General features: G+C 39.0%; 1 protein-coding gene across 1 annotated transcript; it reads left to right on the plus strand.

Moving 5' to 3' along the window:
* The first annotated feature begins 586 nt into the window (after positions 1–586).
* LOC146594299 (protein-glutamine gamma-glutamyltransferase 5-like) lies at positions 587–12,953 on the plus strand. The gene is made up of 13 exons (XM_085307762.1): positions 587–593; positions 2,968–3,192; positions 3,426–3,668; positions 4,334–4,452; positions 4,953–5,081; positions 5,294–5,471; positions 6,175–6,307; positions 7,264–7,367; positions 7,481–7,723; positions 8,634–8,960; positions 9,781–9,938; positions 10,199–10,332; positions 11,333–12,953. The coding sequence occupies exons 1-13, from the start codon at positions 587–589 to the stop codon at positions 12,951–12,953; spliced, it is 3,621 nt and encodes a 1,206-aa protein (XP_085163888.1).
* Positions 12,954–13,726: the final 773 nt, after the last annotated feature.

Here is a 13,726-nt window from a genome sequence, read left to right on the forward strand (position 1 = left end):
TTCTGAAAACTGGTGTTTCTGCTTGTTGCAGTAAAGATGCCCATTGATGGGCAGACTGAAGTAGTCTAAATTCTGCTCAGGCCCTGGGACTAGTGTTCTTTATCATCTTCCTATAGGCTGTCAAAGATGTCTAGCCAGAAGGAAACAGTAGGTGGTGGGATTTATGGGTACTTTAAATGACTGAAAATATTTACTTTCACCGAAAAGTGTGGTCTTAAAATTTATTCATCGTGGTCTTAAAATCTTTTTGAAACTGGCAGAGCTTGGGGACATTAAGGGCACTATGCTACAGGTGAGGTACCAAGAACTCTCCCTCCCTTCAGCCACAGGACTCTCCCTAATAACACTGCAAGTTAAAATGAATCATTTATGAGCATCAGTAGACACATGGGTGGGACCTCTTTGTAAACTGGCATTTTGTTGATGCAATATGTGTGACAGCCTTTTAGTTCTGAATATAAATATTACCGAGAAGAAATGAGGTTGGTTCACAGAGGAGATCGGCCAGACCTTGCAGTGCATCTTGCTGAGAAGCAGGTAGCTCTACCAGCGGTGTGCTCGAGAGACTGGTMTATGTAGAAGAAAAATGGAAGGTGAGTGCTTTGAAACTTTATTGCTTGAATCAGGGCTGAACACTGAGGTAGTAAACTAGTCAGCTGTAAGAACATAAGGGAAAATATACATATTGCTGTGTGGATTTGAGCCTGGACATTATTTCTGTGGTTTAGATTTTCTTATTTATTAGTCAGAAAGATTTTAAAAGAAAAGAAGGAGAGGGCTACAGAGAAGAAAGCCGATTCTGAGAATGACAAAAAGCGTGCGAAACAATATTTCTAGCACTGACTACAAAGTTTTAGTTTTCAATATTCCCATGCTAGAAGCAGTTATTTCCTACTGGAAATGTGAAGTAATCTTTCCGGAATGAAGGCAAAGTGGGTATTGATTAAAAAAAAAATAGTGACTGGTATTGGAGRCTGAGTTTCTATCAGTGGAAGAAACCCCATCGGAGATACGAAACTGATTAGCTTTCAGTATTTTCTCTGTGTGGCCCTTCCTTAAGAAAGCAATTGTTACTTTTTTGTGATCCAGCTATGATGATTAAGGCTGATAGCTAAGCTGTGGGTTGACTTTAGAGAACTACCCTGAGAAACATGTAATATCTCAACTCCTTGCTGTTCCAGTTCAGCTGGATTGAGTGGATGTATGGTTGTTGTTTGGGTTTATGAACTCCTCCAGATGACAGGTAAAAATGTGTCAGGTTCTTTCGATGYTCTTTACCACTGGAACTCCTCGCCTGTGCTAGGAATGGCCCTAATCCTTCTTACCAGCACATATTGCATTATGATTGACAACTGTCATTAAGATATGAGATTTTCAGTTCCACTTTCTTACTCTTTCCATTCAACAAGTACGATACCTTCATCAGCAGTAATAATGATGTCAAGCCTGCCCTATTTTTGGTTGTCATTGATGGCGGTGCATATTTTTAACATGGGTAACACCTACTTCTGTGTTTCTCTCTACTGATCTCTGCTAAAGAGCTGACTCATTTATTCATTAACAAATTAAAATGCCTAGGTGAAAAGGAAAATGATTTGGATTTGAAGAAGCAATTAGAGAAAAAGGTGTGTGGGAGGTGTTCCACTGCACCCCCCTGGCTCACTTCAGTAATAATTCATTTCCAGGATGTGATCCTGGGAAACATCATTGCTTTGAGTGAGAACTGCCCATGTCCCATGGGCTTTAGCGATGAATCTTCTTTTCTGTGGATTCATCCTAAGTTCCAGATAGGAAACATTACTTTCCGCTACATACTGTCCTTCTATCCCCAAATTAATGCCGGTATAGTTAGAGAAATTCCAGTTTGATGGTTCTGTAGGCTTAGCAGAACCAGATGTAACCCTTCAAAATTAAAATAATATGCAAGACTTTGAAGTACCATTAGCCTGATTTCCAAAACTGCTGGGTATTTGCAACTCCCATTATCTTCAATTAGAGTGAAGTACTTTTAAAAAGCATGAGTTGTATGTAAATAAGTAAAAATAGGTGTTGCCACCCATGCTTCTGGCACCAGGAACATAATTACCCCYGTGAAATGGCTGATAGCCAGGCAGGATGCCTGAAGGTATCATCTCAGATTTTTATCTAGCTAATCATAGCTATTGGGACAGTTTATCATCATTTAAAAATATATATATATATAATTCACAAATGTTTCCTTCTCCATCAAGTTACTTAAAGATGTCTCAGTTTGGGTAATAAACGGATGTCTCCAAGCCTTTTATAGTTTTTGGAAATGTAGATCTAGACACTTACATTTACATGCACATATGTATTTAACAGTATTTACATTTCTTTTTGATATTTGTTCATATCTAATTTTCTATGATTCCCTTGAAGTGAATGCTCTTTAACCCTTCAGACCCATCCATTTATTATCAAATCTTTTATTTACTCGATTTGCTTTATTATTATTTTATTATCTATATAAATATCAACTTTCAACAGATAGCATGTGAAAAAAAGTTGCTGTTTACCTGTGGTTTAGAAGTAATTATATCTGTAGACAATGTGCTGTAATTTGGAGGCGATATTACAATACAAAATCAAATTTTCAAGTAGAGATATTAATATCATCCCTTGGCATTGGTTATACATAAAACAAGAAAGCACTATATAAAAGCTGTGAAACTTGTAACACAGCTTTATAAATCAAAACATTATGCAAGTTTCTACCTGCAAGCTAAGGAAGAGGTGGACTTCTAAGGATACTTTTATGGATGTGTGTCTTGTCTTATTATATAGTTTCTTAGTATTGCTGAAGTTTAAATCAGCACTTGAATGAACTTTTCAAAACGATTATCTTTGTCTTTCATCTTTATCCCCTGCTTCACATAATCTTGACTCAGCTAATGATGTGGACTCAATTATCTGTTTCTCCTCCTTGTTCATTTCTTAATTCTGCAGTCATTGAGCTGGGAGATATTAACCTGAACTGTCCTGCCAACTGCCAGTGCCATAATACCCATTTCTTCGGACCTGATAGACAGATAATAAGGAGAGGCCAAGCCTTCAACTTCTACGTTCAGTTCCAAAATCGGGACTGGGATGATGCTGCGGACCAGATCTTTTTCACCRTGGAGACAGGTAGTCACTCCCAAACTCTCTGTAGTCTTTCCCACTCCTTTGCTGGTAAGTAATATTTCCCACAGTCTTTCATGATAAATAGTATCTATCCATTCATCAGCTGTGCCCCTAACTTGGGCACTGCTTCTACCACGTGCAGCATTTTCATCCTGTTGCGAAAGTGAAGAAGGGAACCACCCTTGGGAGCTTTACATCGCAAATGACTGCTAAGTAAATCACATGTCTTTCACATGCGCTTTGTTCAGCCTGGTTGAAGTTGTGCTTATTTTCCTGTAAAGGCCTCAAACCCTGTAAGTCGAATGAGACGAAATGCACCTTCCCAATGGGCAGATGTCTAGATCAAACCTGCTGGAGTGCTTCTTACAAAACTCATCAGCCAAAATGCATCAATATCAGTGTGTTTCCTCCCTCCAATGCCTGCATTGGCCGCTACATTTTCAATATGCAAATCACATCTTGTGGTCATACATACCAGCGGTGTCTTGGAGAGTTTTATCTCCTTTTTAACCCCTGGTGTGCAGGTAAGAACTCTAGTGAACTCTGGTGGTTTTAAGAAAAATGTTAGTGATGAGTAAAAATGTTGAAGAATGTATTACTTGGGTGGTAAGYAGGTGGTCATAAAAATCATGAGAAACAGAGGAATTTGATCTTTTCTAWTTTTTTTTCTTCCTTCTGTGATTTCAAGACTGACTCAATTAAGTGTTTTAATTTTGTTTCTTAGTGGTAGTAGTGACAAAGGGTTTTTTTGTTTTTTTTTTTTTTCCCCACTTATAGAATGTCTTTCTTTTGAGTGAACGATATTACCATGAAATAATGTAGTACAAATATGAATGTAATTCTGTAGCTTTGGTTCTGGTCTTAATTGCAAACATAGAGTTTGTAGGACCCTTGTCAAAGTCATTATATAGCAAATATTCCCATATGCAGTAACTGTTTAGTGTGAAGATAAATTGAAACCACATTTGAATAAATGTGCTAGAGCTAGGAGAGATTTAATAAAGACAGTATTAAGCTGTGAGCAGAAATTAATTATCCATGAACATTTAGAGAGCTAGCACCTTTACACATGTTTAAGAGCATATATTTAAGAAAGATAGGAAAAGAAATATAGGATGAGAAAAATAGAAGACTTAGAAGTGCTGAAAATACACATATCATCTAACTGATAGCTTTGCCTCTTTTTTAGATGACTCTGTATATATGGACAATCAAGCCCACAGAGAAGAATATGTTCTAAATGAACATGGGATACTGTACGAAGGGGTTCACAAGCATATTACCTCTAGACCATGGCACTTTGGACAGGTACATTTTGCAGATTTCTTCAGAAGTAGTCATCCTCTTTTGTAAATCAATGAAGTTATAGTAACATAAGTTTATTACACATTTCTTCAGAAATTTATCCTATAGTATGAAGTGTAAAAGCTCTCTTAGGACCAGTTCAGACTATGCATGCACAGCAAGAAATCATTGAAATTCTCACAGTAGCACAAACAAGTAGAAGGTAGTTTTCTGTAACTGAGTTGAGGAAACTGCAGAGTATTCTTGGAAAACTGAAGTATATTATGTTTCTGAAGGAAAATGATCCCATTGGTGAAACATAAGGAAAAAACCCTAATTTTTAAAGAGATCCTGTTTTGTCTGCCTTCAAGTAGACAGACAAAATCAAGCAGACTATTAGTAGCTGGGATTAAAAAAAAAGTGAGAAGAAGGGGGAGAGTTGCACAGACTACACTACTGAAAAGAAAGGAACTTTCAGAATACCATGAGACCTGTGTTAACTTTTTTTTTTTTTTTTTTTTTTTTTTGAAGATGGGATTCTGGATATTTGCTTGAAGGTTCTAGACATGGGTGCAAGTTACCATCATGGCTCTGATCGAGACCTTTGCTGGCGCAATGATCCTGTGTATGTCAGCATGGTGGTGAACCACATGGTAAGATCTAACAGTGTGTGACCTCTGCATTATATTATACAAGAATAAATTGCACTGTAATCTAACACAATCTTAATAGCAGAATAAAACTTTTCTGTGCTCAGTTTCACAGGAAAATATAATTCATCATGCAGATTTCTGGTGGTGTCATATGCTTAAGAAGAGGATATAGTCAGGTGTTTAGAAGTGTTGTTTTTCTTTTCTCGTTCTAGATAAGTAGCCATAACACTAACAGTATCATGAAGATTCCAGAAAACAATGATTATCTGAAAGGAACTAAGCCATTTGCCTGGAATGGAAGTATTCCTATTCTTCAGCAGTGGTACAATGGCAGATGTAGACCAGTCAGATATGGATACTGTGGGTCTCTTGCTGCAGTAATGTGCACAGGTATGATACCTCCATCTGTGCTCATGTAATTATCCTAAAGGGAAGAAAGAAAACTAAGATCAAAACCCTCTTATGCTAAAAAGTACTATAGGCATATTATTCATAAGCATTTTGCTACGAAACAACTGGGATATTTTGCCTTGTTACAATATTACATGGCTTCTTGGMGTAGTGTATATCAACCTATCATTTTCCCATATGGAATGAAAAGCAAGAAGAAAACTAGTACTGTCTTCTCTCTGAGCCTTATACCACGTAGTTCTTAATACTGTAGCTTTTTAAAAAATGCAAGGCAAGCACAGCATCATGGAGGCAGAATTTTGTGCTTTGAGTGATATTCTGTAAATGAATCTATATACACTACACTGTTTACAAAACATTGAGTAGAGATTTGTGACTGTTGTTTTATTAATTCAGGATCAGGATCATTATTTCTAAACCTACAAAGGATCATCTAATTGGCTTTGTAAGCTGGAAGGGTAAGAAGCCATTCATTTCTGATAGGTTCTTTCCACATTACATTTCAATTACTCAAAAGGAGTCTGAAAGAAAGAGGCATTGCATCTCAAATATTGCCACCCTATCCATATTTTGTGTTTAATTATTGAAAATTAGGATACATGAGAATTATTTATAAAATAAATAAAAGGCTTGCTTGATCAATTCATTTCTATAATAACTCATGAATATTTTTTCCTTACAGTGATGAGGTGTTTGGGCATTCCAAGTCGTGTTGTCACAAACTTCTGTTTCCCATGCTCAACTGAGAATCCCCTGGGAATCAATGAGACTTTTGACTGTACTGGAAAAATCCTGTGTGGTAAAGACAAACTATGGTAAATAAGAAATAAATAATAAACTTACTTAATTTTGCCAAAAACAATGAATGATGGAAAGACTAGAAGAAATCTGCCTGTTCAGTGTATCTATTTTCTTGGTGCAGCAAGGCTGTTTAGTTTTCTAATAATACTTTTTTAAAAAATGTGATTACYTAAGAGGTAGTCTGCTCAGTCTACATTTCCTAAAAATTTCAACAGACTCCTGAGGGTTGATCCTGCCTGCTTATCCTTCTCAGATGAAACAAGGTCATCCATTTTAGAGTAGCTCCAAAAATATTAAGTATTAAAATATTAAGGTCATAAAATGCAAGGAAAAATTTATCATAGATTATGATCRTTATCCTCAGTCATAAATACTTGGTTGATAATTATGCGATCTTTCTGATTTTCCCTATCACAGATTGCTTCATTCCTAGCAAACTTTCAACTCGTGTTCACATTATCACTAATCATGGAAGAATTTCATGTTATTACCTAGTTCCTGTATGTTCATAGTTTCACTGCACCAGAGTTTTGTATCCAAGTCTCATCTCGGAGTGTTTTTAATGATTTTTTTTGCAGCTCTTCATATTTTAGAAAGATGAGCAGAAAACACTTAAAACTTTTGCTAAGCCAATAAAAGACAACTAAGACAATATGCGATTTCTCTCTGAAAAATCAGGAGAGACATGCTAGAAAAGGAAAGAGCTATTTAACCAAAAATTACATTTTAGCATGTTACCAACTGAGAAAGTTAGGCTGAAAGAAAACACTGAGGTGTGCAGGCTTCTAGAATATACTTAGAGGATGAATGATAAAACAAAACAAAAAACCCCTGTCCCCAAACTCCTTTACCAATATTAAGGCAGAGACTGTTTTGTGAAAAGGTTGTCTCTAATATGATTTTGCTCCGTAGGAAGGCACTGAACTTGACTCAAGAGATGCCTTTAATATTATGTTCCTCCATCCTACAGGCGATACCACTGCTGGAATGAGTCTTGGATGGCCCGCAGAGACCTAAATCAATGTTGCGGTGACTGGCAGTGTCTGGATCCCACTCCCTTGGAAACAGGCAGAGGCAAGTAAGACTTTTTTTTCTGTCTGTTACTGTTTTCCTAAGCTTCTTTTGCTCAGTTTCTGTAATTCTCAGGTTATATCCCATCATAAAATTTTTATTTCCATCTGACTTAGGTTCAGCTTGCAGTGGTCCTACATGGATTCGAAGCATCAGAGAAGGAGAAGTGGATTTGGACTATGATGGTCATCACCTGTTTTCTCAGCTAAATTCAAACTACATTGGCTGGCTTTCCCAAAACAATGGCCAGAAAACAAAGCTTTTCTGTGACACTTGGCCATGTGGACAACATCTGACCACTAAGAGTGTTGGCAGTGACCAGTGTGAAGATGTCACTGGGACTTACAAGTATGAACAAGGTATGATGAAAAGTCATTAAATGGGTTAAGAGAAACGTGAAATGCTAATCTTACAAAATTATCAACAAATGTAACCTATCCTATGTTAAAATGAGTAGAACAATCTAAAGTTGCCTTTTTTTGAGGAAGAGGAATGTGAGGAAGAGTTCAAACAGGAACTTGATAATTAACCTAAGCATATTTAGATGAATCAAACAAAACAAATAGCCTAGTTATTACTTCCATTTATTACCCCTCTTCCTGTGTACACATTTTGGTCTCCCCTGTGTACTGATTAAAATATTAGGAAATTTTTAGATTATCTAAAAACCTTAAATTCTTTTAAACTCTGGATTAACTCTTCCCCATTGTTTCTTGTACCAGGTCTGTCAGGAAATACACTCACGTACTAAATTCTTGTATTACTAGGATATCCTGCTGTTATTATTTCTGGGCTACTGATTAACAGTTTTCATCTTTCTGTAGTAGGGAGGAGTTTAACCAGCAAAATTGCCTAGAGGAGTGTAGAGTGGATTAGAGCTGTGAAAGTGCAAGTTCTGCTTTTCTGGAAAAAACAACAACAATAAATTTGGGTATCTTAATGTTAATGGTGTATTTTGCCTTCTGAGAGACATGATAGCACTCTAACCCTTATATTTTGAATTTTATACTAATTATACATTTCGAGATTTACATTTCAATTCTGAAATTTAACTAATGAAAATAAAATATATATTATGATCTTTTTGAAATATTTATTTTCAATATTCTTATACATTCAGACTAGCATGTTTTATAATTCTATTAGCTGGTGGATTTGTTTTACAAGAAGCCACTAGGTTAGGTTTTAGGAAGGAGGAGGAAAAAATCATCTTCAGTATTTAGGTAGATGTGACTACCTCTGTTAATTGTCTTATGTCTTCCTCAATAGGTTCTCTGAAAAGCAAGGAGGCCTATTACAGGGCTTACAGAAGAATTCACCCAGGGTACTGTAATGCTTCCAACTGTCATATAGATCGAGAGCTATCATCTCTCCGTAACCCATTCCTGAGTGACTCTGGTGTTAACATGAGGCTGAAGATGGCTAACTGCCCTATGTACGGTGAAGATGTCCAACTGCACTGGGTGCTTGAAAATTTGCGTAGTGAACCCCAAAATCTAAATTTTAATTTGTGTGCACAAATAATAACATACAATGGTGGCCCAATGGATCAATTTTGGAAAGACAAAGTGAATGTCAACTTGGGTCCAAGGGAAGGTAAGAAAGGTGGATTTATCTAATGCATTTTGATTCACTTTTCAGGAGATGGCTTTTTTTTTAGGACTAAGGTTAGTGAAGACCTGTGAGTATCGGTGGGAAGTGAAATGAATATAATGTTCAATTTGACAGCTGAACTCCCTTCAGGGAGGTCATTCAAAAATAAATAGGGTATCATTACTGCATGTTTTCTAACAAGTCATCCGTACCCTTTGCTTGCTCAAGATTTAGAGTTCATAGTGATCACTTCAAAACTTATCTTTGCTAAAATTTCTACTATGAATTCTATTCTGAATACAAAGATAGTTACAGCTAGTTGTTCGAAAAACAATTTATTTCCTTTAGCCGGATGATGTTAACCCATGTAAAACGCTTATTTTGACCACTAAGGTGATTATTTTTCAGACATACTATATAATGAGAACTGCAAAGGTTTCACATCATGAATACTTATTTTCATGATTAATATAATTTCATTGAAGAAAAAAGAATCCTTTACTTAAATTATATCACTATTAATAAGAAATTTCATATTTGATTTTCACATTCTGTTTTTCCAAACTTTAATTCACCTAGGTTTGGATTATTGCTTTAAGAATTACMGTAAAATGAAAGCTTCAAAAATTTAAATAAAAAAAAGAGCTTTCTACTAAATGTGCTGATGTGGTTATAGTCATTGAAAGTATCACCTTAAGCCAGGAAACATTATATCTGTTTTGAGTGTCATTGCATTGTAAGGGCCTGTTAAACCTTTAGGGGGAGGAAAGAGGGTATATATCACCCCAAAACGTCAGAATAATAATTAAAATTTGTTTCGCAGTGAAAAAAATTCCGCTGTGTATCTCATATAGTCAATATGGACCTCATCTCTGTGATCACAACATTATGAAAGTAGTTGCTGTCTCAGATCCAGAGTGTGGAGATGTTCTGATGGTGAGCAGGGATATTGTGATCAACAGGCCACCTGTTATTGTGAAGGTAAAGAACTATAAAAACAGACTTTATGATATAAGAAACAAACTTCAGGACTCTTGTTGGCCACTGCCTAGCTGTAGTGCATAAAATATGCAACTCTAACAAGATCAGTGTATTTTAAATATAGAGCAATAGATTTTGACCTATACAGATCATTGAAGTAAAACATGAATATGAATATCCTCTCTCTTTTCCTTTCATTTGTTTACTTCAAAGCTAATTGTGAGGGTTGCAAAAATTTTATTTTTATTATTTTTGACTAGCTATTAAGCCAACCCAGGCTGAAAGTACCATGCACTGCAGAGATCTCCTTCTGCAATCCTCTCCAGGAAGATATGAAGAACTGCATAATGACTTTAGAAGGCTGTGGTTTATTCAAAGAACCAATGACCATTGAGTAAGTTCAATGACTATTTAGATGGAGATAGTATTTGGGGTTGATTAAAGGCTGAGCGAGTTTTGAAGAAGACAGTTCTAGTATTCTGGGTGTTGAGAAGCTGAAGAGGACTTTGTGCCCCTTGTTACTCTGAAACTCCCCTACCTTTTTCTCTCTTCTTGAAACTGATGGATCATTTACAGCTGGCAAGACACACTGATTCTCCATTTTACTTAAGATATAATTTAAGTGTATTTTTTTCAAATTTCTATCTGAAGGGAAATACATAGTTTCCTTGGCAAGAAATTCTGGATGGGTCCCTGAATCCTTGTAATCTTACTGAATTTATAATAGAATTCCTCTACATAGCCATGAACATTAGAAATTATAAAAAGATAATGAAAAATAGCAATGTGCATTCTAAGCTCATAACATGTTAATCACAGCAAATGAAAACTTCAAGGATGCAATAGCATCCTAGAAAAGGTAGCTGATCATTAAGGTGCATTGCTGTCCTTCATGACAAGGAAAACTGATAGAAGCTGGACTAGTTTTGAGGGGAAGCACTTTCTTAAGAGTTTTTTCCTGCTGAGTGATAATAAGCTGCCACAAAGCTCCCTCATAAAACTTAGACAATTGAAAATGGAAAGCAATAAATATAATTATGAGTTAAATGTATTATATTATTGAAGAATTTAAGAAATTGTTATGCCCAGAGAATATCTTGATGAAGTTTCCAAATGCTAACTGTAAAGTACAAAAATTATATAGAATTTACTATAGGATAGTAGAATTTTCCATGGGTAGAAATAACATGTCCTTTTGCAGAAGGAAATTGTTATGTTTTTCGTGACACTGATTTTTTGGGGAGGTAAGAAGCAACAAAGCTGTCATAACAAACAGTCTCTGAAAATGTCATAGCAAATCAAACCTAATAATATGTATCAACTTCTAGTGCTTCAGGACTATGAGCTATGTAGGGCGGAGGAGCACCCTAATTTTTTTCTTTCTGTTCATTCAGCTTGGGAACATTGGCTTCCAATCAACAAGCACGAACCGTTGTGGAGTTTACACCTTACAGGCTTGGTAAACACCAGCTCCTAGCCAACTTTGGGTGCCACAAGTTTGCCTACTGCAAGGGGAGTGCCAGYGCTGAAGTGTGTAACCCTGTGGGCCAGAACGGCACGCTCCCCCTGAGCCAGAACGGATCTCTCCACGTTTGTGAGAACGGGTCTCTCCCAGCCAACAGCTCTGCCTCTGTCCCTGCAGGGGACCCCGGGATGCAGTCCATGTGCGAATATATGTGCATCCCAGTGTGCAACCCCAACTGCAAAGCAGGGGGTCCACCTGTGTACGACTTTGTGTACATCCCTGCAGGCCATCCCTTATGCAACACCATTCTCAACCCAGGCTTCAGTCCAAACGGCAATCTTGGTTTTGATTCTGGATGTGATCCTGGCTTCCGGGTTGTGTGCGAGACCGGGCCTCCCCCTACCTGTGTCCCGATGACTCCTACTGTGTATGGCTCTATGTCTGTCCCGGCAGCCAACCCTGTGTGCACCCCAATGCCTCATGTGATGTTTGAGTCGGGGCCTGGCTCTGCACAGCCGCCCAGAGGGGGACCAATGTCTTATTCGGTGTCAGTCCCAGCAAATAACGCAGTGAGTGCTCTGCTGAATCACTTTATGGCTGGCTCCAGCCCCAGTCCAGCATCCCATCCAGTCCCTACCGGCGTGTCTGCTTCTCCATCCCACCCCGTGTGCTCTCCAGTATCTCACTCTGTGCCACCACCAACAGCCCCTTCCACACCTGCTGCCTCCTTCTCCCATGTCTGTAGCTCCACACCCTCTCCAACATCTCAGCCTGCTGCAAGTGGCTCCATGGCCACTCTACCRTCTCAACCTGTGTGTGGCCCAGTAGCCCACGCCGGGTGCTCTCCAGGCCCTTGCCCAGGGGCTGCCCCAGTGCCCCTTGTTGCACGCAGCTCTACTCCAGTGCTGCACCTAGGCAACGCCTCCGTGTCCCGTTCAGCATGTGCCCCAGCCCCTCGCCCCGTGGGACCTCCTGCAGCCCACTCGCTGTGCTCCCCAGCCTCCACCTCCGTGCAAGCTGTAGCAGCAAGCTCTCTGGCCTCGCGCCTGGAGGATGTGTCAGCAAGCTGTTCCGTGTGCCCCCCGACCTCACGTCCTTCGGGAGCTGCAACAGCCTGGTCTGTGTGCGCCCCGGCGTCCCGCCCTGCGTCGCGGGCCGTGTGCGCCCCGGCGTCCCGCTCCCTGTGCGGCTCGCAGTGGGGTCCCTCGTGCAACGCCGTCTCGTGCCCGGCCTCGCGCTCCACCTGGGCTCCTGCACCTCGGTTGGCATGGGGCACCAYGGGGCGCTCTTCATATACCCCCCTGCCCCGCACTGCGTACAGTGCGCTCTCACGCCCTGATCGCAACGCCCTGTCCCGCTCCTCCTATAGTAACACCTGGTCTCGCTCTGCGTATACCACCCTGTCCCACTCTACCTCTCCATCAGCTTATGCCACCCTTCCTCGCTCAAGGTCCCGTGCTTCGTACACACCCCTGTCTCACTCGGGGTCCCGCACGACCTGCAACCCGGGTAAGAGCACTCTCACCTACTCTAAACGCAAATTGGTGTAATCAAGAATAACCTGAGAAAAGCCAAAGCAAGTGAATTAAATCTGTGTGCATATGCTTTGAAAAAGGTCAGATGTAGGGTAATGGAGAACAGCATGTATAGTCCTGAGTATTTATCCACGCATTTGAGATGTGCCAGAAAGCAGACTGCTATCCAGCGATCGAGAGATACATTTGATATAATAGTTGTATGTCCTGAGACACAATATGGTGTTAGTGAGAAATGGACACGCTCCCCGCGGAGCCATCGTGATGATAGTGGCACAGCGCAGGTAATCAGATTTACTTGCTCAGTCAAGCTGTTTTTTATAAATGATGTTCTTTCACTCTCTTTTCTCTTGATTTCTTGCAATGCATATATCTCAGCTCTCCCTGGGCTACAGCACTTGTAGCAAATCTCTCGCTCTACACAAAATGTGCTGTCCTTGGGATTCTTCAAAGAAATGGTAACAGACCTCCCTCACATCTTGCCTAACAGACATCGGGCCCCTGAGTATTGATATTGTTCTGGTTCAGGCCAGTTCTGTGTGCACTCATATTTTCTTAGTTCTGATGTAATGAAAATTGTGGAGGTCACAGAGTAAGCTAAATCATTACAAATCAACCATTTTTTTTAAAAAAAAAGGCAGTTGCAATAAATTTGGTATTACTACTTCTATGTATTACAGTTCCAGTATATGGAATCCAAAGGTCAAATTAGAAAAGCTGCAAAACTCAATGGATGTTTAAAGCCAAATTTTTGGCATTTGTAGTAGCTGGATTTTTTTTTTTTTTTT

The sequence above is a fragment of the Rhea americana genome, unplaced genomic scaffold (assembly GCF_003343005.1).
Source record: "Rhea americana isolate MKP2758 unplaced genomic scaffold, rheAme1 scaffold_263, whole genome shotgun sequence".
In the NCBI taxonomy this organism is placed as follows: Eukaryota; Metazoa; Chordata; class Aves; order Rheiformes; family Rheidae; genus Rhea; species Rhea americana.